Source organism: Bos indicus, chromosome 6 (genome assembly GCF_029378745.1).
Source record: "Bos indicus isolate NIAB-ARS_2022 breed Sahiwal x Tharparkar chromosome 6, NIAB-ARS_B.indTharparkar_mat_pri_1.0, whole genome shotgun sequence".
In the NCBI taxonomy this organism is placed as follows: Eukaryota; Metazoa; Chordata; class Mammalia; order Artiodactyla; family Bovidae; genus Bos; species Bos indicus.
The window spans coordinates 58,085,911-58,107,728 of record NC_091765.1 but is presented as its reverse complement, the minus strand read 5'-3'; the positions used below and the strand labels follow the sequence as shown (position 1 = coordinate 58,107,728).

Sequence of the window (21,818 nt, the reverse complement as noted above, 5' to 3'; positions counted from 1 at the left end):
GTTGTGTCCATCTCTTACTGACCCTGTTGGGGCCACTGGGAGGGCAATAGGGAGTAAACCCCCTCCTCACAGACGGCAAACAAATCGGAAGGAAAGGTCAGGTTGTCTCAGATTAACAATAGCGCCTGAACCTGCATGTTGTAATTGTTAATTCTTCCGTGCCTGCATGTTGTAAAACATTACTAACGTGTAACCAGTCATGCAGAGCAGGGGTATATAAAACCGAGTCCTCCGAAATCACTGAGGGGACCCACTGTCGTAATAAACTGTACTCCACTGTCTTAAGTGTCTTCTGAGGACTGTTTTGCGACTCTGGATTCTACAACATTTCTGGTGTGTTGGCCGGGAAGCCCTTGGAGAGATAGGCCCATTGAGCCTCCGCCTGTGACTCGCTGGGACGAGAGCCTTGGGAAGGGGAAGGTGTCTCATCCCTCGGATAGCTCTTGTTTTAGTGACTTGTCTTTCTAGGCAGACTTCATGAGACTGTGGACGACAGAAGGGAAGCACGCAGGTAGGTCCCTCTGTAATAGTGGAAGGAGGGAGCTGATCAACCCCTTGGGGCTGGATGAGTCTAAGGTAGCTGTGTCCTCCTAGGCTCAGTGGGGAACTTACTGAAATAACTAAAACTCTGATAACTGAATCTGTGCTGATTGTTTGTCAACACAAATTTTTATTTTCTGGTTTCCAAGGGACCGTCCCCTTTGCCACAATACCCTCCTGTTCTTAGGGATTCAGGGACCTCCCGAACATTGTTTAGGACCGGACTGGCAATGTAGCTCTGGATGTACATTTGTCTGCACCAACCTGTGATAAGATAGATCTGGATTTTGCCAGGATCAGACTTGTGCAAGGAGGAGTACGTAGAAGCCTTAATTGATTGGATTTGGCTGGCTGCTGACAGAGAACCATGAGAGGTACTATCACTGAAAGACTTAGTAGGTAAGGCCCTTTGCACCCAGGTCATAGCCGAGGTAAAGGGGCAGTTGTCGTGCTCCTTTGAGTGGAGACATCGGTGGTGGCTGGGGTACAAGACCGTGGCAAAAGAGTGACGAAACAGAAGTTGGACTTGCTGTAAGTGATAGAAGGAAAGTGAAAAGTAGGATGGGTAGCGGAGAATCCAAGCCAACCGCTCCTGAATGCATGATTAAAAACTTCCAAAAGGGCTTTGGAGGAGACTATGGTATAAAGTTAACCCCAGACAAGCTTGAAACCTTCTGTGAGATAGACTGGCCATCCTTTGGGGTGAGGTGGCTCTCAGAGGGAACCCTAGTATTGGACAAAGTTCAGGCTGTGTACTCTGTGGTAACCGGACAGCCAAGCCACCCAGACCAGTTCCTGTACATTGACTCATGGCTACTAACTGCACAAACCCCCTTGGGCCCAGATATGTTATCTTGGAAAAGGAGAAAGCAAGGTTTTTCTGGTGCAGGCAGAACCCAAGCAAGAAAAGTTAAAGGAAATATATTATGATTCGGAGGAGGAACTCCCACCTTCCCCTCCATACTGCGGAACACGAAGGGGACCCCCAGAACAAGAGGGAGGGCAAGAGAGGAGGGAGACTTTCCTTCTCCGCCTCCCCCAGTGGAGGAGGTTTTTCTCCCTCTTACTGTGCCAACATTATACCCACCCTTCCCCTGTTTAGAAGAGGGAAAAAGGGAGAGCCAAGTGTTTGGAGGTGGCTGAGGTCTACAAAGGAACCTTAAGAGAGAGAGGTTTTGCAAATGCCTCTCAGGGAGGTCCACGTGGCTGGTGGGGCCAGATGGACACATCCATCCTGGCCCCACTGCTCTTTACTATCAGCCGTTCTCTACCACGGGTCTCTTGAAAAGGCACACCCCTCCCTATTCTGAGAAGCCGCAAGGTATGATTCATCTAATGGAGACTATTTTCAGGATCTACCAACTAGTGTAGATGACACAGCCCAGCTTCTCCTCACCCTCTTCAGAATGGAAACGAGACACTGGACCCTCACAAAGGCACGTAAGTGACTCTGAGAAACGCACCAGAGGGCCAACTGGACCCTGAACGTGGGGCCCGAGAAGCCACTCCTGACACAAGACCAGACTGGGACTTCAATACTGACCGAGGTAAGCAATCCTTGGAACGGCATAAGATGGCCATTATACAAGACCTCAAGAAGGGGGCTCGCAAGCCTACTAACATGGCCAAGACTAACGTCGTGATCCAAAAGGCAGACGGGACTCCCACAGAGTTTTATGAAAGGCTGTGTGAGGCCGTTTGACGATACACCCCGTTTGACCCAGAGACCCCTGAAAACCAAAGGCTCATAAGTGCCACCCTTGTGACCCAGTCGTATCCAGGTATTAGAAGGAAACTCCCCAAAATGGAGGGGTTCTTGGATCTTACCAGCACCCAAATGAAAGAAATCGCTGACAAGGTTTTTGTCAATCGGGATCAGGAAACTATAAAAGAGGCCGAGAAAAAACAAAAGGAGAGTGGCAGAAGGTCCTGTCAAAAGACAGCTCTCCTGGCAGCTGTGCTGGGCCGCCGGATCTCAATAAGCAGCCAGCTGCTACCAAGGGAAGATGAATGGACACTGCATCAGTCATCAGCAGGGGGGAACCCCGGAACCCCTAACAAGGCTGTTTCCTGAAGTATGGGCTGAAAGTAACCCCCCTGGACTAGCGAAAAACCACCATCCAGTACTAAGAGTTAAAGGTGAGGGCCCAGCCCATAAGGAAAAAACAATGTTCTATACCACTGGCTGTCAGGGAGGGAATCAAGCTCCTCATTGACAGGCTGAAGGTAGCAGGCGTACTGGAACATCGATCACCACGGAACACCCCTATCCTCCCGGTGAAGATGGACGGGGAAAAGAGTATCAGCAAGTTCAGGACCTGAGGTTAGTAAATGAGGCGACAGTGACCTTACACCCAAATGTCCCTAACCCCTATACTCTGCTAATGCCTCCTAATGTCCAGTATTTTACCTGTCTGGACTTGAAAGGTGCTTTCTTTTGTACAAGAGTGGCTCCAATTAGCCAAAGAATTTTTGCTTTCTAATGGGAAGACCCTGAGATGCGTCAGAAGACCCAGCCGACTTGGACTCAGCTGCCACAAGGACTTAAAATTCCCCTATGATATTTGGGGAAGCCCTGGCAACACATCTCCTCTCCTTCCCATCGGATGCTACTAAATGTCAGATCCTACAAGTGGATGACCTACTCCTGATGGCAGAGACTTGTTCTCAATGCTGGGAAGGAACTAAGACTCCCCTGGGCCTGCTGGGCCAGGCTGGATATCAAGTATCATGGAAAAAGGCCCAGATCTGCCAGACTGAAGTAAAGTTCCTGGGGTTTGTTATAAAGCAAAGCAGGTGTGCCTTGGGCTTAGAATGAAAACAGGTGATCAATCAGACAAGCCAGCCTACTACCAAAATGCAAGTGAGAGAAATTTTGGGAGCCGTAGGGTTTTGCCAGATCTGGATACCTGGCTTTTCACAAATAGCTAATCAAGAACTTTATTGTGAAAGTCCCCACATAAAGGTGCAACCACCCAGCAACTTATCTGCCAATGAGCCAAGGCCCTCCCAACCATGACTGTGAGGAGATGCTAGAGGAAGTCTTTTCTAGCTCACCGGACCTCAGAGATGTCCCCTTAAGTCAACCAGCTGAGACTTATAACACAGATGGGACCAACTGCCTGGGACGGGACACAGGAAAACTAAAGATGTGGTAACCACAAAGGATACAGTAGTCAAGGCAGGGTGACTCCCCACACACTGGTGGGCTCAACGAGCAGAGCTCTGGGCACTTATACGAGCCCTAAAAGTGGCTAAAAGAAAAAGGGAAATAAATATACATACTGACTCATGGTATTCCTTCACTACCTTACATGTACACGGAGCCATAAATAATGAAAGGGGGAAATTAACTGCAACTGGCAAGGAGATAAAAAGTAAAGAGGAAACTCTGCTTCTGTTGTAAGCAGTGTGGGAATCCACTGCAGGGGCAGTAATACCCTCTAGGGGCCACCAAAGGGCAGACACACCTCAGGCAAAAGGGAACTGTCCGGCCGATCGAATGGCAAAGCAAGCAGCCACCCAGGACAATATAGTAACCAAACTTATGGTAACACCTGTGGTGTCTAGCCTACTAAACACCCAAGTGGCCCCAGTCTATGGCAAGGAAGAAACCACCTGCGCACGAACTGAGCAGGGAATGCTGTGGGAGGACGTATGGTGGAAACTCTCAGATGGGAGACTTTTTGACCCCTCTAGGTTGGCATTTCAACTGGTTACGGATTTCCATCAATCCATCCATTTCAGAAAAACAAAGACTTGCGAGATTTTAGACCACTATTTTGTCATACCACGTCTAACAGCCTTGTGTGCAGATGTAAGCCTCCGATGCATAACCTATGCCAAAAATAACCGGTGCCAAAAATAACCCAGCTCCCAAGGAGACCGTGCCTCCTGGAATACAATTAAAGAGGACCCCTCCATTTTAACATCTAGAAGTGGACTTCACCGAGGTAAAGCCATGCCGAGGATACAAATATTTGCTGGTAATGGTATGTACAGTTAGAACTGGACATGGAACAATAGACTGGTTCCAAATAGGAAAAGGAGAACGTCAAGGCTGTATATTGTCACCCTGCTTATTTAACTTATATGCAGAGTACATCATGAGAAACGCTGGACTGGAGGAAGCACAAGCTGGAATCAAGATTGCCGGGAGAAATATCAATAACCTCAGATATGCAGATGACACCACCCTTATGGCAGAAAGTGAAGAGGAACTAAAAAGCCTCTTGATGAAAGTGAAAGAGGAGAGTGAAAAAGTTGGCTTAAAGCTCAACATTCCGAAAACAAAGATCATGGCATCTGGTCCCATCACTTCATGGGAAATAGATGGGGAAACAGTGGAAACAGTGTCAGACTTTATTTTTCTGGGCTCCAAAATCACTGCAGATGGTGACTGAAGCCATGAAATAAAAAGATGCTTACTCCTTGGAAGGAAGTTATGACCAACCTAGATAGCATATTCAAAAGCAGAGACATTACTTTGCCAACCAAGGTCCGTCTACTCAAGGCTATGGTTTTTCCAGTGGTCACGTATAGATGTGAGAGTTGGACTGTGAAGAAAGCTGAACGCCGAAGAATTGATGCTTTTGAACTGTGGTGTTGGAGAAGACTCTTGAGAGTCCCTTGGACTGCAAGGAGATCCAACCAGTCCATTCTGAAGGAGATCAACCCTGGGTTTTCTTTGGAAGGAATGATGCTAAAGCTGAAACTCCAATACTTTGGCCACCTCACGCGAAGAGTTGACTCATTGGAAAAGAGTCTGATACTGGGAGGGATTGGGGGGAGGAGGAGAAGGGGATGACAGAGGATGAGATGGCTGGATGGCATCACCGACTCGATGGACATGAGTTTAGGTGAACTCTGGGAGTTGGTGACGGACAGGGAGGCCTGGTGTGGTGCGATTCATGGGGTCACAAGGAGTCGGACACAAGTGAGCGACTGAACTGAACTGAACTGAATGGTATGTACTTTTACGAGATGGGTGGAAGCTTACCCCACCAAGACTGAAGCAAAGGAAGTGGCCCAATGTATGCTGAGAGACATCATTCCTAGATTTGGGTTCCCTCTGAGTATAGGATCAGATAATGGACCAGCATTTGTGGCTGAGTTACCCCAACTGGTTTGCAAAGAAACTACATACAGCGTAGAGGCCACAAAGCTCCGCAATGGTTGAGAGAATGAACCAGACTATCAAGGTGACTTTGGCAAAATGGATGCACAAAACTGGCACCCCCTGGATGGACATGCTGCCATGAGTGTTAACGAGGGTCAGGATGACCCCCTAGTCACATGGGTATTCCCCCTATGAGAAAATATTTGGGAGGCCTCCCCCAGTTATTTGGGAAGTAAAGGGAAATTTATTACAAAGAGGAAGGATGGAGATGTCTCGGCATCTAGAACAGTTAGGGAAGGTGATCCATGACATCACCCTCTATGTTCAGGAGAGAACTCCATTTTCTCTTGGCACTAATGTACACCCATACTCACCAGAAGATTTAGTATGGGTAAAGGATTGGGAGCGGCAGACGCTCTCCTGTTAGGCATGACGACCCTACCAGGACTACAAACTCAGGATAATGTGTTCCTGTCCTGGGCCCACTCGTATGGGAACTTCTATAATACTTTTAACTGTTGGGTTTGTGGGGCCACATCTTTGTCGGTGATGGGTGGACTTCCTTGGTGAGTGTCTCCCTTGCACAAAGGGAACTTTAGCCCCCTCTGGTCGTTCTTGAGACAACGAGAAACGTTTCTTCCTTTGAACTTACAACCTGTCGATTCTTTCTTGGTGTAGCCTGGACTCTAACCAAATTAAGGCCATGAGGTGACATTTGAGGTAAAAGCTATGTCTAATGGTAATCCTCCTTTTTGGTCATCAGTATTTTCTTGGATCAAAGGTGATTGGTGGAAAAATCTTTTTGTGATTATTCTGTTAATCACTGTATTATTTAGGCCTTGAATTCTCCAATGTATAACTCAGTGTGTAACCTCTAGACTGACAGCTTTGCTACAGTTACATTGTCCCTGGGCACAATAATGACCCATGACCAATACCCATCCTTAGTTAAAGATAAGATGAGCATCAAGAGGGGGAAATGTTGGGGGCACTGGGAAGAGGGCCAAGAGGGATTAAACCCCTGCCTCACAGATGGCATGGGGCAATGGCACCCCACTCCAGTACTCTTGCCTGGAAAATCCCATGGATGGAGGAGCCTGGTGGGCTGCAGTCCATGGGGTCACTAAGAGTTGGACACGACTGAGTGACTTCACTTTCACTTTTCACTTTCATGCACCGGAGAAGGAAATGGCAACCCACTCCAGTGTTCTTGCCTGGAGAATCCCAGGGATGGGGGAGCTTGGTGGGCTGCCGTCTGTGGGGTCACACAGAGTCGGACACGACTGAAGCGACTTAGCAGCAGCAGCACAGATGGCAAACAGGAACTGGAAGTAAAGGTCAGGCTGTCTCAGATTAACGACAGCACCTGCACCTGCATGTTGTAATTGTTAATTCTTCCGCACCTGCACGTTGTAAAACTAACGACTAACGTGTAACCAGTCATGTTGTGGCTTAAAACTCAACATGCAAAAACGAAGATCATGGCATCCAGGCCCATCACTTCATGGCAAATAGATGGGGAAACAATGCAAACAGTGACAGACTTTATTTTGGGGGGCTTCAAAATCACTGTAGATGGAGACTGCAGCCATGAAATTAAAAGATACTTGCTCTTTGGAAGAAAAGCTATGACCCACCTAGATAGCATATTAAAAAGCAGAGACATTACTTTGCCAACAAAGGTCCGTCTAGTCAAAGCTATGGTTTTTCCAGTAGTCATGTATGGATGTGAGAGTTGGACTATAAAGAAAGCTGAGTGCCAAAGAATTGATGTTTTTGAACTGTGGTGTTGGAGAAGACTCTTGAGAGTCCCTTGGACTGCAAGGAGATCCAACCAGTCCATTCTAAAGGAAATCAGTCCTGAATATTCATTGGAAGGACTGAGGCTGAAGCTGAAGCTCCAATACTCTGGCCACCTGACGTGAAGAACTGACTCCTTGGAAAAGACCCTGATGCTGGGAAAGATTGAAGGTGGAAGGAGAAGGGGACAACAGAGGATGAGATGGTTGGATGGCATCACCGACTTGATGGACGTGAGTTTGAGCAAGCTCCTGGAGCTGGTGATGGACAGGGAAGCCTGGTGTGCTACAGTCCATGCGGTCACAAAGAGTCAGACACGACTGAGCCACTGAACTGAACCAGTCAAGTAGCAGGGGGTATAAAACCAAGTCCTCTGAAATCACTGGGTCCTTATTGGGAACCGATTGCCCTTGGACCCACTGGTGTTATAAACTGTACTCCACTAGTCTGAGTGTCCTCAAGAGGAGTGTTTTGCAACTCCGGATTCTATAACAACCCCATGGACTGCAGCACACCACACTTCCCTGTCCTTCACTATCTCCTAGAGTTTGCTCAAACTCAAGTCCATTGAGTCAGTGATGCCACCCACCCATCTCAATTTCTGTCACCATTCAATACAGAGTCTATTATTCTCACTCTTGAAAGGAAAAAAATGTTGCAAAGGCTGATTAGATTAATAGCTAATTTCAGAAAATAAAGCAAAAAGCTAAAAAAACAAAAATCCTTGCAAAGCCAAAATACTTCCAACCAACAAGCATTCTGTTCTCTTGGCCAGGATATGGATGTTACTTTTAAAGAAAAACTGAAACATGATTTGTTTTTGCTCTGCTGCTCCACACACCTTTCTTGGGCCTTGAATGAGTCACAGTGCAGACAAAATAAGAAGTGTAGACAAAACAACTGACTTGGCAAATACCACGTTGTGAGAAGTGAGGGGGGACCAATGGACAGTCTGGAGGAACCTCTAGGCGTGGCCTCCCTGAACCCAGCAGAGCCGGCCGGGCAGCAGGGCACCCGGGCCTCCACTGGGTCTGGGCCAACACTTCGCTTCTCCGGATCTAAGGGAAGAGGGGAGGCTGGCCCTGGAGGAAGCCTGGAGAGACGCACAGATGTTACCGTTACCAGGGAAATGCACTGTTGGAAACAGATTCTCTGGGGCCTTGGGGGGTACTGAGGGGCATCCAAACTGGGGGCTGTGATGGGAAAGAAGTGAGGTGGAGAGAAGAGGCCACACTATCATCAGGAGGGGAGTGGGGGCGGGTGCAGCTAGTCTTCCAGGGTGCAAAGGGTGAGGGTGGGAGATGGGCAGGGAGGGAGGAGAGAGACCGTGAGAGTGCAGCCTAGCCCTGCCCTGGAGAAAAGGCCTAGATTCTGGCTCGCTTGTGCAGACCCTCTGCCAACTAGAGGAAAGGCAGCCACGGGCCCTGGGAAGGGAGGTGTCAAGGGGGACTGTGCAAACACTCCCCGGGGGAAGAGCCCCGCCCTCACGCTGATCCAGCCTTTTCTCCCCTCTGCAGAAAAGTAACTGTGTAGCATCCACAGAACAAGGAGAAGGGTATTCACTGAAGGGATCTGAGGGAAAAGAACATTCAAGAATCAGGACGGCTCCTCCCTTCCAGAGTGGTATGGGGGGTCAGGGGGGAGAGGGGGCGGGGTGGAGACACAGAGACGTCTGTGTACTCCCTCCTCCCTTTCAACCTTCTACCCCAAATTTATTTTTTTCTTCATTTCACATGATAGGAATATGATGTCATGTTTTCTGTTACTCATGGCATTAGCAAACACAGTTACTGCCAATTTACAGAATTGCTTCCTTGGGGTCAGTGGGCCAAATGGGCTCCTGCCCCAGGCCTTGCATGCTCACTGTCCCCAAGTTACAATCACGGCCCATCAGCATCACCCTCCGCCCAGTTAGCATGGGGCTCCTAGGACTGTGTGGGGCTCCTGGGCAGAGGGCCTGAGGGATGGAGGGACCCACTGCAGCCCAGAGCCAGAGCGGGTTTAGGTCCTGGCAGGCAGCTGTGTGACCGTGCTCAGCACTTGACCTCTCTGTGCCTTGGAAACTGTCCTCATCTCTTAGAGAGGGTTCAGGGCCAATTTCCCAAGGCTGCAGTGAGGGTCACGGGAGATTGGGAGGCCAGCACCATGCTTCAGTCAACATCAAGAGACTTAACTGAGTATCTACTATGCGATAGGCTCTGTCCGTGGGGCTGGGGTACAATGGCCAATGGCCCCAGTCTAGCCCACAGCGGGAGGCCTGCAGCCCACTGGGGAGAAAGGCAATAAAAAGGCACTGCCACCTAGCTGAGCGCAGTGCGGGCCAGGAGCAGAGACCTGCAGCCCCAGCGCTCAGCAGCGCACCAGCTCTGCTATGTGGGCAGGTCACCTAACCTCTCTGCATTTCAGCGTCCTCAACTCCACACAAGGGCAGGAGGAAGGACATGTCCCTGATTGCACTGTGAGGACTGAAGGAAGCAGTTTAAGTAACTTCACCCAACATCCAAGGGAAAGCTAAGTATTAACTTTAATAATAATGGTAACTGTAATAATACTAAATAAGTCTGCTGAGCAGAGTACAGAGGGTAAGACAAAGGCAGAGGCACCTGACCCAGCCTGAAGGTGGGAGAAGAGGCTATCTCAGGGACAGTCTCAGAGATGACATTCAGACTTAGGCCTGAAGGGGAACATTTATGAAGCCGACCCTGATGAACTGCACTGCTGTTGGATAGAGAAGCCTCGGTATTGCCCAGCCCAGTTCATGTCAACTGGAGGGAAAGGTCCTGCCTCCCCCTGGCCGCTGTGCTAAGGAATCTGTGAGTCAGGCCTTGATGGGACCCCTGACCCAGCCTGGGGAGCCCCAGAGCAACAGCACACAGAGTAAATGTTTCAGAAGCAGGACCATGTGCTCTAGAAGCAGCTGGGCCTGGAGGCCAAGGAGTTCCCCAGGAGCCCTGCTGCCCACGGGGACAGAGGCCCCAGGGGGAAGCAGAGGCAGGAAGGATGCACTGCTCAGCTGTCTCCTGGAAATGCTTACAGTATAGTCAGTGATTTGGTAAATACACAACCACACTTACTGTGACCACATCCTACCCTCTGAATGTTTATCTCCGAGTTAACTGGATGACCCGGTAAAGTGGGGGGTCTCACAAATTGCTTTCGAGATTTTTTTTTCTAAATTTTTCTAATAAATTCTGTTTGTAAACCACAGAGACTAGGGTAGCTCCTATAACTAAACATAGCCTCGGCTCTGACACTTGCGTTTCCAGGCTGTGTGTTTGGTTGACTATAACCCCTCCTATCAACCTCCAAGTCACTGAACTGGAGCCTGGGGGAAACCAGGGCCTGCACAGTGGCTGCTTGCCTCGCCGCAGAGCGAACAAGCCACCAGGCACAGGGGGAGGTTTTTATACCTGAGAAGACATTTGTGATGACTTCAGGGCTTTTTTACTTGAAAATCTTAGCAGTAAATTGTGACTGCTAAACCTAAAGGCAGACCGCTCAATAACTCGGACGGTCTCTTCAGGTTTTCCGAGTGAGTACGGCTTCCATCTCCATGTCACGTTGACTGCAGGCTTACCAAGGTCGATGAGAATGGCGTGCTGCTGGGAGGTGAGCTGCTTTAAGAGCTCTTTGTAGGGCGTGTCCTTGGGCTGCTGTTTGCAGGGAAACGGGTGCTTCAGGTGGTACTGCTCCGCCAAGAATTTCCAGATTTCACCCCGGTGGTGTCGCGGCACACCTTCAAGACGAGGGGTGGGAAAAAGACAGACTTCAGGTACAGAATACAACTAAGTGATGAAATGAGGTATGTCTCACTCTACTGATTCAGCTTCTTATTCCACTGTGAATTAACGGCACAGAAATGGAAATAAAACAACCAAAATTCTGTCCTATTTGGTCCCTTCCTTCCTCCACGCCCGCTGCCATTCTTCCCTTACCTCCCCGACACCCTCCTACCTTCCAAGTATGTGTGTACTGTGTTTGGACTCTGTTTGGACTGTGCCAAACTCTGCAATAAACTGATGAAAGACATGAAAATCCCTAACTAGTACCAATTAACAATGTCCTCAGGAAGTAACTGCAAGCATGTGAAACGACACTGCAAAACGTGATCTCAGAGAAGGGACAGAAGCAAACTAGTGAGTTTGGATGAAGGAGATGAAGGTTTCCTGGATTCCTTCACTGGTGCTAAGACTCAAGAGCAAAAGAAGAGAGAAGTCAAGTCAGAGGAAGGGAACTGCTAGTGTTTGCCCGGACCTCCGAGGACACGGCGCACATGTGGGAGGAGCAGGCAGGTGGCAGTCAGGCTAGACAGGGCTTCACTAGAGGTCAAACTGAGAGCAGGAAACCTGCACTTTATGTGGCAGCTGAAAGGAATCACCGAATGCTTTGAAGCGGGGGAAGGAGTAGCTGAATCAAAGCTGAGATTCTGGAATACTGACTGGACATCTTTCTGCAAGGGTGGGCTGGAGGAAGCGGTCAGATGCTAGACAGGGGATAGTCGGCATGAACGTGCCCTGGTAGGCATTCAACGTGGACCTGAAAGCAAGAAAAATTACCTAGGAGCCTCTTCCTAATATTTTAGATGTGACTGAGCTGAATACTCAGAGTGTTGCTAAAATGCTATCTAACAGAAGTTCTCTTCAAGTCAATGAGGGCTCATTAGAAAAAGTGACTGTTTTGAATCAAATTCTTGTGTTCATGACTCCGCTGTTTCAAGGCCCAGATGTGGAAATGGGAAGACCAAGAAAATAGCAGGATAAGACACCAAACCCTTCTCATTCCTGAAAGGAGAGCTCGCCAGAGAAAGGGAGCCTCTGACTCAGGGATTAATTTTTCCATCCAGAAAAAGCATGTGAGGACTGTGTAGCCTTCCCTGCCCCTCAGGGACCTACCCAGGAAAGCTACTCGCCAGTCTGCTAAGCCTTCTCTCAGAGCAGTGCTACTCCAGGCAAGAGCAGCAGTTAATCCTCCCCAGGAGGTGACCAGGTGCTGTCACTGGTCCACACACTTCACGTCATCCCCACAACCTGCTGTGGGGAACGCGATGATATCCCACATGGTGAGGAGGAGGAAAGAGAGGCCCCCTGCTGAGCAGAGATGCCCCAGTGGGTTGGTGGCAGCCCAGGGACAGTAACCGCCATTTTCTCTTGAAGTCCTCACTGCTGGACAAGCTGCTACTCACAAGGATAATGGGGAGAATATTTTATGTTCCTACCTGGCAATTAATAATAAAATCATCATTTGTGGATCTGAACCAGAGAGTCAGTTTCATTTATAACAGACCCACAGGAACTCTTTAGAAAGCACTGCTCAGCCATCTCCTGGAAAGACTTTATAGTCAGTGATTTGGTTTTACACAGTGGAAGAAAAACATGACCACACTTGTGACCACATCCTACCCTCTGAATGTTTATCTCAAGAGTTAACTGGATGACCCTGTGAAGCAGGTTGAATGGTGACCTCCAAAAAGGTATGTCCACATCCTGATCACCAGAAGCTCTGAGTGTTACCTTATTCGGGAAAAGGGTCTTTGCAGATATAATTAAGTTAGGCAAAGACCTTGAAATGAGATCATCCTGGGTGATCATTACCCAGGTGGTCCCTATATCCAATGACAATATCTTTAGAAGACAAGAGGAGGAGGTGCCACATCCATGGAGGCAGAGACAAAGCGTTGTGGCCACAGACAAGCAGTGCTGACGGCCACCAGGAGCCTGAAGAGGCCGGGCACGGCCTGCCCACGCCGGCTTCAGACATCTGGCTTCCAACATGAGAGAAGACTTTCTGTTGTTTTAGCCACGAATTTTGTTATCAAGTGTTATGGCGGCAACAGAAAACTAATGTATTCTGTTACCTGGCTTTTTATATTATTCTATTTCTTTTCTCCCTACTATTCCTGCTCAGATGTTTCTCAAGGGGAAAGGTGAGTATAGACACATACAAACCTCATATTTCAGACCATATTAGAAGTAAATGTAGGCTGAAAAAATAGTCAGCATGTTAAATGATTAATAGTGGGGCTTTCAACAAAACATTCCTGTCAAACTGGGAAATATGCCAAGTTATGAGAGGACCAATTTCCCCTTAGTACTAAATCATTCCCATTATCTTATCAAACTTTTATTTGGGGGAGGAAACAAGCATTGGCTGTCACTGACAGTGCCACAGACTCTGGAGTTTAAGGAAAGCTCACATTGTATGATTTAGAAACGAAGGGTCATGCAAACTGGTGCCAATGTTTTTGGTAAGAATGATCTTCAACACTCTGCCCCAAAACCGAGGAGGCTCGGTTTTGCCTCCACTCCTGACCCCAGAGAGAACCCCGGCAGTGGACCAGGCCTACAGGCAAGAGGCCTCCCTCCCTCCGTATTAAATACTTTTACAGTTTTACTGCCTTTACTGCTCATTACTTATATGGGGGGGGGGGGGGGGACAATCTTCTGAAAATAAAGAGATATAAAGAAGAAAGTGAAAAACCACCCCTTACTAGAGGTAACACACAATTCACCACCCAAAGCAGGAAGCTTCTGACAGTGAAGGGGAGGAAGGCTATCAATTACTGTACTTGGACAGGTGGAAAAGCAAGAGCATGCTGGGCAACCCGGATACATGGCCATCCTCGCTGTAACTTGGGCGTCTGCAAACACGCCACGTACAGTGACGGAGACACAGAGCAGCACATGAGGCCGTGCTGTCCTTTCTCACTCAACTGACCTCAGACATCTTTTACATCAGTTAATACAAATCTACTGTGCTATTTTCAAGGAATATGATGTGGGTGTGGCCATGTGGTTGGGTTTTTCGGTCATTAAATGATGCCACAGTCAACACTCTTCCCACTGCCGTATATGTTTACTGATTAATTTCTAGAATGGGTTTCTACACGTGGCAGTGCTGGGGCAAAAGTAAGCAGGGACTGCACCTATCTCACATCGCCAGCTGCTCAGGAAGCCTCTTGGCCTCTGCAATGCCACTCCTAGAAAACTGTGGTCCAGGTTCTAAAACTCTACCTTGCCACCTTTGGAGAAATCATTTAAACCCAAAGTAAACCTTGAATTATTTAAAATTCCCTATAATTCTTCCTCATACCAAGTTGACACCCTAAAATCCCACCATCCTGATCCAACTTTAACTTGGGACATTTATAAATCTCTCTACTTCTGCCACTTAGGGGTCTTTAGATCATCAAGAAGAAAGGCCTTGTTACCCACACAAGGCATGTTTTTATTTCAAGGGTTTGTAAGTGACTTGGCCTCTACCTCAAAGATTCAAGGTGAAGTTCTGATTTGATCTCTTTTTATAATAACTCTGAGTTAGGAGATGGACTGTGGTTATCTGTTTGGAGGTGTTAGATCTCATATGTTGAAACCAGCTGAACAACTGACAAATAACAACTTCCTTTTACAATTAGTAAAAGGAATAGTAATAATCCTTTTACAATTAGTGATACAATATTCCTGGCACAGAAAGTGATGTGGCAGCTCACCTCAGTATAAACTGTCCAATCCTCTATCGTCAGCTTCATCATGTAGGTTCTGGATACTGTGCTGAGTTCAGTCGTGTCTGACTCTTTGCAACCCCATGGACTGTAGCACACCCGGTTCCTCTGTCCATGGAATTTTCCAGGCAAGAATACTGGAGTGGGTTGCCATGCCCTTCTCCAGGGGCTCTTCCTGACCAAGTACCTAGAGTACTTCTATTTGGTTCCTCTTGTAAATGCATGATGAAAACCACTATATGTCCAGGTGCCAGGCTCCTAAGAGGCTCAAACATTTGGACTGCTGTCACAGAACCGTGCAATTTACCTACGCAAAAGTAAAGCCACCTGAAGACTTTCATCTAGTCAACAGTGCAAAGGGAAAGACTGGACTCATTCTTTTCTCTGGTTTCTTTTTTCAAAATGGCGATCTGGGGCTAGCTGGTGCAATGGTAAGCCTCCAGCAACCATTGCTGCACAAAGAATATAAGACCTAGAAGAAAGCTGTGAGATCCTCTGTGGGGTCCACACCTCTCATTCTGGAAGCCAGAGGCCAGAAAGATTAGGACAACTGCCACAGGCCACTGTGGCCGATACAGGACCCGAGTCCTCAGCACCCACGACAGCACGGCCGAGGCCTAGTTCAACCTTGGGTAGCATCAATGGTGGAGAGAACTCTAGCAGCCTGGGATGCAACCTACTCTGTGGTCCTGGGCCCATAACTCAACATCTCTAGGTCCAAGTCTCCTTAACCATATAAAGGGGAAAGTTATAACTAGTGGTAACTCATATACTATTACTAAAACTTAAGCTGTCAAAACTCAGATAAAGGTTAGATAATACCTAATAGAGAGACCATAGTAGAAAAGCTGCTTTGCTCCATTTACTCGCAGAGATAAATAATGCATGTGCAACTTGGTTTACTGAATTGCTGACGCAGCCAGAAGATAAAATTTACCACCCTTATTCTAACCACCTGGTTATTCACGCCCAGACTGCCAAGACTTCAGGAGCACTAGAACTAGGTTAGACTCAGGAAACTTCCCATCTTGCCCACAGATATTAACACACATTTTAAAATAAATAGTTTTGTGTTACTTGAATACTAACAATCATTGAAGAAGAATCTATTGATTCTAAGCTCTAAAATGGAAGTCAAGCTACCTCCAGTTTTTTCTTTTGAAATGTTCCAATGAAGGACCAGTTTTTTCTTTTTAAATGTTCCAATCCTTACAGACTGATACTTTGATAAAATACAGTGAATTAGCAATGGGAAAAAAATAAGACTGACAAAATATACAAGACCACTTTTTTCCACTAGGATCACTGTCAAATCATGGGGGAAGTTTCTAGATGCCGAGTCTCAAGTTCTGCACTTACCTTGGATAAGCAACTGTCCAGACCAGCACCCAGTCAGCAGATCACATGGAAAACACAGGCTCCCCACACTCCACAGCCTTTCAGCAGAACACACACCTGCAGTGGCTCCTCACAACAGCCACTGTCGTCACCCACATCTCACACATGTGTAAAGTGAGGCTCAGAGAGGTTAAGCCATTTGCCTAAGATCACTCTGCAAAGTAACTGGTAGAAGCGCAATCCCAACCCAAGTCTCCCTGCCTGAAGTCTGGGCTGGACACTGTGACCTGCGGAGAGCACCCAGACAGAAGGTACACAACTCGTTGTCAGTTTACTATTTAACTCTGTATCATCACATCACTATACAGCTTGTAGGCAACTGTGCCCTTAGGTGTACCTTTTTCTTCTTCCTGTTTCCTTAATTAATTTAAGAGAAATCGTAAAGTAGAGAAATGGTAATTTAAGAGAAATTGTGATGAAGACATCTGGAAATAGATCAGGTAAAGATATGATAAATAGGAGAGAGATGGCCACTGAAATTGAACCTAAAAAATTTTTTTTATTCCATACTTCTCCCCAGTCATCAATGAGGGGTGAGGCCAACTGGACTGATTCCCAGTTAGGCTTACCTTGGCCAACAGCCGAGTGCATTTTTTCCATGTCAAACTTAATTTTTGATCTTCCTGGAGTGCTAAGTATCTTTTCCCACACTGTAGTCACTTCTTTAAGACAGGGAGTGATTTCTTCATAATCAAGCTTTAGGCGCTTGTTCAGCAAATCATTCTCAGAGGCTAGAACAGACAATTTAAGAGCACGTTAGTGAGTTATAGCTACATGTCTCCTGTCTCACAGCAAGGCTGCCTGCTTATCACCACCACTGAGATGCCTGCAGCCAGCTTAACAGGTCCAAGGTAAAGACCGGTCCGCTTCTGCCCCCCACCCCAGCTTTCTTATCAAGGAAAAAGCTATATACCCAGGAGGCATCCCTGATTCCTCTTATTCCTTCATCCCCGATGGATTTTGTTGGTTCTACTGCTAAAATATACTATACTTATCCAATCCTATCCATCTCCATAGCTACCCTATTAACTATAAACATGTCAAAGGCAAGAACTGTGTGTTAGAATTCCTAGTGCCTGGCAGGATTAGATCTCAACAAAACTTCACCTAAACTAGGAGAGGCTCTCAGAGGAGAGTTCCTTCTTCAGTTCAGTTCAGTTGTTCAGTCGTGTCCGACTCTTTGCAACCCCATGAATTGCAGCACGCCAGGCCTCCCTGTCCATCACCAACTCCTGGAGTTCACTCAGACTCACATCCATTGATTCAATGATGCCATCCAGCCATCTCATCCTCTGTCGTCCCCTTCTCCTCCTGCCCCCAATCCCTCCCGGCATCAGAGTCTTATCCAATGAGTCAACTCTTTGCATGAGGTGGCCAAAGTACTGGAGTTTCAGCTTTAGCATCATTCCTTCCAAAGAACACCCAGGGCTGATCTCCTTCAGAATGGACTGGTTGGATCTCCTTGCAGTCCAGGGGACTCTTCAAGAGTCTTCTCCAACACCACAGTTCAAAAGCATCAATTCTTTGGCGCTCAGCTTTCTTCACAGTCCAACTCTCACACCCATACATGACCAGTGGAAAAACCATAGCCTTGACTAGACAGACCTTTGTTTGCAAAGTAATGTCTCTGCTTTTGAATATGCTATCTAGGTTGGTCATAACCTTCCTTCCAAGGAGTAAGCGTCTTTTAATTTCATGGCTGCAGTCACCATCTGCAGTGATTTTGGAGCCCAGAAAAATAAAGTCTGACACTGTTTCCACTGTTTCCCCATCTATTTCCCATGAAGTGATGGGACCAGATGCCATGATCTTCATTTTCTGAATGTTAAGCTTTAAGCCAACTTTTTCACTCTCCTCTTTCACTTTCATCAAGAGGCTTTAGTTCCTCTTCACTTTCTGCCATAAGGGTGGTGTCATCTGCATATCTGAGCTTATTGATATTTCTCCTGACAATCTTGATTCCAGCTTATGCTTCTTCCAGCCCAGCGTTTCTCATGATGCACTCTGTATACAAGTTAAATAAGCAGGGTGACAATATACAGCCTTGCCGTACTCCTTTTCCTATTTGGAACTAGTCTGTCGTTCCATGTCCAGTTTTAACCGTTGTTTCCTGACCAGCATATAGGTTTCTCAAGAGGCAGGTCAGGTGGTCTGGTATTCCCATCTCTTTCAGACTTTTCCACAGTTTATTGTGATCCACACAGTCAAAGGCTTTGGCATAGTCAATAAAGCAGAAATAGATATTTTTCTGGAACTCTCTTGCTTTTTCGATGATCCAGCGGATGTTGGCAATTTGATCTCTGGTTCCTCTGCCTTTTCTAAAACCAGCTTGAACATCTGGAAGTTCACGGTTCACATATTGCTGAAGCCAGTTCTTTCTTACTTGGAGCCAAACCTCCTTTAAGTATTGATAATGTCTACCCTTGCTCATGTTTCTGCTGCCTGGGGCTGAACAGAATAAATCTACCTTTTTCACATGGCATCTTCTCAAATATATGAAGACAGTTACTACTTCCTACCTTTTTCAGCTTACAGGTCCATTAGGAAGAATTCTACCTGAATCACCAAACTGGAGATGGGGGATCAATAGAAGAAAAGAAACGTAACTGAGCATTCTAAGAAGGACTAAAGCTGACAGCCTTACTCCCACCAAACCACGAATTCCTATTCAGACTACAGGGGTAATGCTGTCAGTCCCCCACCCATTCCACAGCACATCCCCCATCTGGACTGGGAGTTTAGTGGGAAAGCAGGTAGGAGACATAGCTAAGCAGGGGCCAGTATACAGGCTTCTGCAGAGCTGCTGAACTTGTCTTCTTTATGACAATAATAAACAAATACTGTATGTCTTCAGTACTTTACATTTAGTAACATTTAATGTTAACACTCTGAGGTAGGTTTTTTAATGTTTCTTCAATAATATTTAAAACAACATTTTTATTTATTAATTGACAGATAATTGCTTTACAATTTTATGTTAGTTTCTGCCATACATCAACATGAATCTGAGGCAGGGTTTTTTTTTTTGAATGAGCAGACTGGGCTCAACACCCAAGGCCCAAGCAGAAAGCATAGTGGGCCTAAGCCCCCCGCCTTTCTCTACTGTTCTCCAACACACTGCAGAACCTGCTGTGATGAATGATACATTGTTTTCTAGGGATGTATCAATTAGGAGCCTTAAATATTTGATAGAATCCAGTGGAGCTGTTTGGACCTAGAGTTTTCTTTGTGTGAAAGATTTTTAATACAAATTTTATCTCTTTAACAGATATAGGGCCATTCAGACTTTTTTTTTTCTTATTTCAATTTTGATAAATTGCATCTTTCAATAAGTTTGTCCATTTCATCTCAGTTCTTTAGTTTATTGGCAAAGAGTTCTTCTTAGTCCCAGAAACACTGAAAGTCAGTGTGCACCTCGAATAAGTCTGCTCTCCCCTGACCCCATAAACACACACTCCCTAGCCCAAATCTTAATTCTGGAGAAGACCGAGGTTGAGCAGGTTCATTACTTTGTCCAGGGCAGCAGAGTAGGATGTGCTGGGTACAGGATTTTTGCACCCTGAATTATTTTTTAAATAGGAATTACCGCTATTTCGTTGAGTTGCTCCTGTAAAGATTAAGTGAGATGAAATACACTTAAATTGTTCAGTCTCTCGGTTGTGTCTGACTCTTTGCGACTGCATGGACTACAGCAATGCCAGGCTTCCCTGGCCTTCACCAACATTCAGAAAACTAAGATCATGGCATCTGGTCCCATCACTTCATGGCAAATAGATAGGGAAACAATGGAAACAGTGAGAGACTTTATTTTGGGGGGCTCCAAAATCAATGCAGATGGTGACAGCAGCCATGAAATTAAAAGATACTTGCTCCTTAGAAGAAAAGTTATGACCATTTTAGACAGCATATTAAAAAGCAGAGACATTACTTTGCTAACAAAGGTCCATCTAATCAAACCTATGGTTTTTCCAATAGTCATATATGGATGTGAGAGTTGGACTACAAAGAAACCTGAGCGCTGAAGAATTGATGCTTTTGAACTGTGGTGTGGGAGAAGACTCTTGAGAGTCCCTTGGACAGCAAGGACATCCAACCAGTCCATTCTAAAGGAAATCAGTCCTGACTATTCATTGGAAGGACTGATGCTGAAGCTGAAACTCCAGTACTTTGGCCACCTGATGTGAAGAACTGACTCATCTGAAAAGACCCTGATGCTGGGAAAGAATGAAGGTGGGAGAAGAAGGGCATGACAAAGGATGAGATGGTTGGATGGCACCACCGACTCAATGGACATGAATTTGAGTAAGCTCCAGGAGTTGATAATGGACAGGGAAGCCTGGTGTGCTGCAGTCCATGGGGTCACAAAGAGTCGGACATGACTGAGCGACTGAACTGAACTGAACTTCACTTCACAGATAAGATACTCCTCTGACTGCTGCCATCTCTTGAAAGCTTAGGAAGGGAAGGAAGGCTAAGGGGCTGGGAGGCTGAAACTTGTAGAGATTTTAGAAAAACTACACTATCTAATTCTTTTATAACAAACGTAGTATTTGTTTAACCAGGAAAAAAAAAACTTAAAAAAAATATCTTCAATTATAATTCAATTAAAACTCAAACTTCATTGTGTTACCATTATACAGATAACCACGATGATGTGCAGAGTCAGACATCCTGGAATGAAGTCACCTGGGCATTAGGAAGCATTACTACAAACAAAGCTAAAGCTAGTGGAGGTGATGGAATTCCAGCTGAGTTACTTCAAATCCTAAAGGATGGTGCTGTTAAAGTGCTGAACTCATTATGCCAGCAAATTTAGAAAACTCAACAGTGGCCACAGGACTGGAAAAGGTCAGTTTTCTTCCCAATCCCAAAGAAAGGCAATGCCAAAAATGTTCAAACTACTGTACAATTGCACTCATTTCACACGCTAGCAAGAGGATGTTCAAAATCCTTCAAGCTAGGCTTCAACAGTATGTGAAGTGAGAACTTCCAGATGTACAAGCTGGATTTAGAAAAGACAGAGAAACAAGAGATCAAATAGCCAGCATCTGCTGGATCATAGAGAAAGCAAGGGAATTCCAAAAAACATCTTCTACTTCACTGACTATGCTAAAACCTTTGACTGTGTGGATTACAGAGTGGAAAGGACAAAAGAACAAACTGTGGAATATTCTTAATGAGATTGGAATATGAGACCACATTACCTGCCTCCTGAGAAACCTGTAAGCAGAACAAGAGCAACAGTTAGCACTGGACATGGAACAACAGACTGGTTCCAAATTGGGACAGGAGTATGTCAAGGCTGTATACTGTCACCCTGCCAATTTAACTTCCATGAAGAGTACATCATGAGAAATGCTGGACTGGATGAAGCACAAGCTGGAATCAAGATTGCAGGGAGAAATATCAATAACTTCAGACATGCAGATGATACCACTTCAAGAGCAGAAAGTGAAGAAGAAC

At 46.3% G+C, this 21,818-nt stretch overlaps 1 protein-coding gene across 9 annotated transcripts in view; it reads right to left on the bottom strand.

The window, feature by feature from the left end:
* Positions 1-21,818, bottom strand: part of TBC1D1 (TBC1 domain family member 1) — a 224,924-nt gene that overhangs the window by 22,842 nt on the left and 180,264 nt on the right. For all 9 annotated transcript variants that reach the window (XM_070791283.1, XM_070791284.1, XM_070791277.1 and 6 more), the window contains 2 exons: positions 16,925-17,086; positions 11,037-11,195 (listed from right to left, as the gene is read on the bottom strand). In XM_070791283.1, the coding sequence (XP_070647384.1) occupies positions 11,037-11,195; positions 16,925-17,086 (321 nt within the window). The remainder of the gene's footprint in view (positions 1-11,036; positions 11,196-16,924; positions 17,087-21,818) is intronic.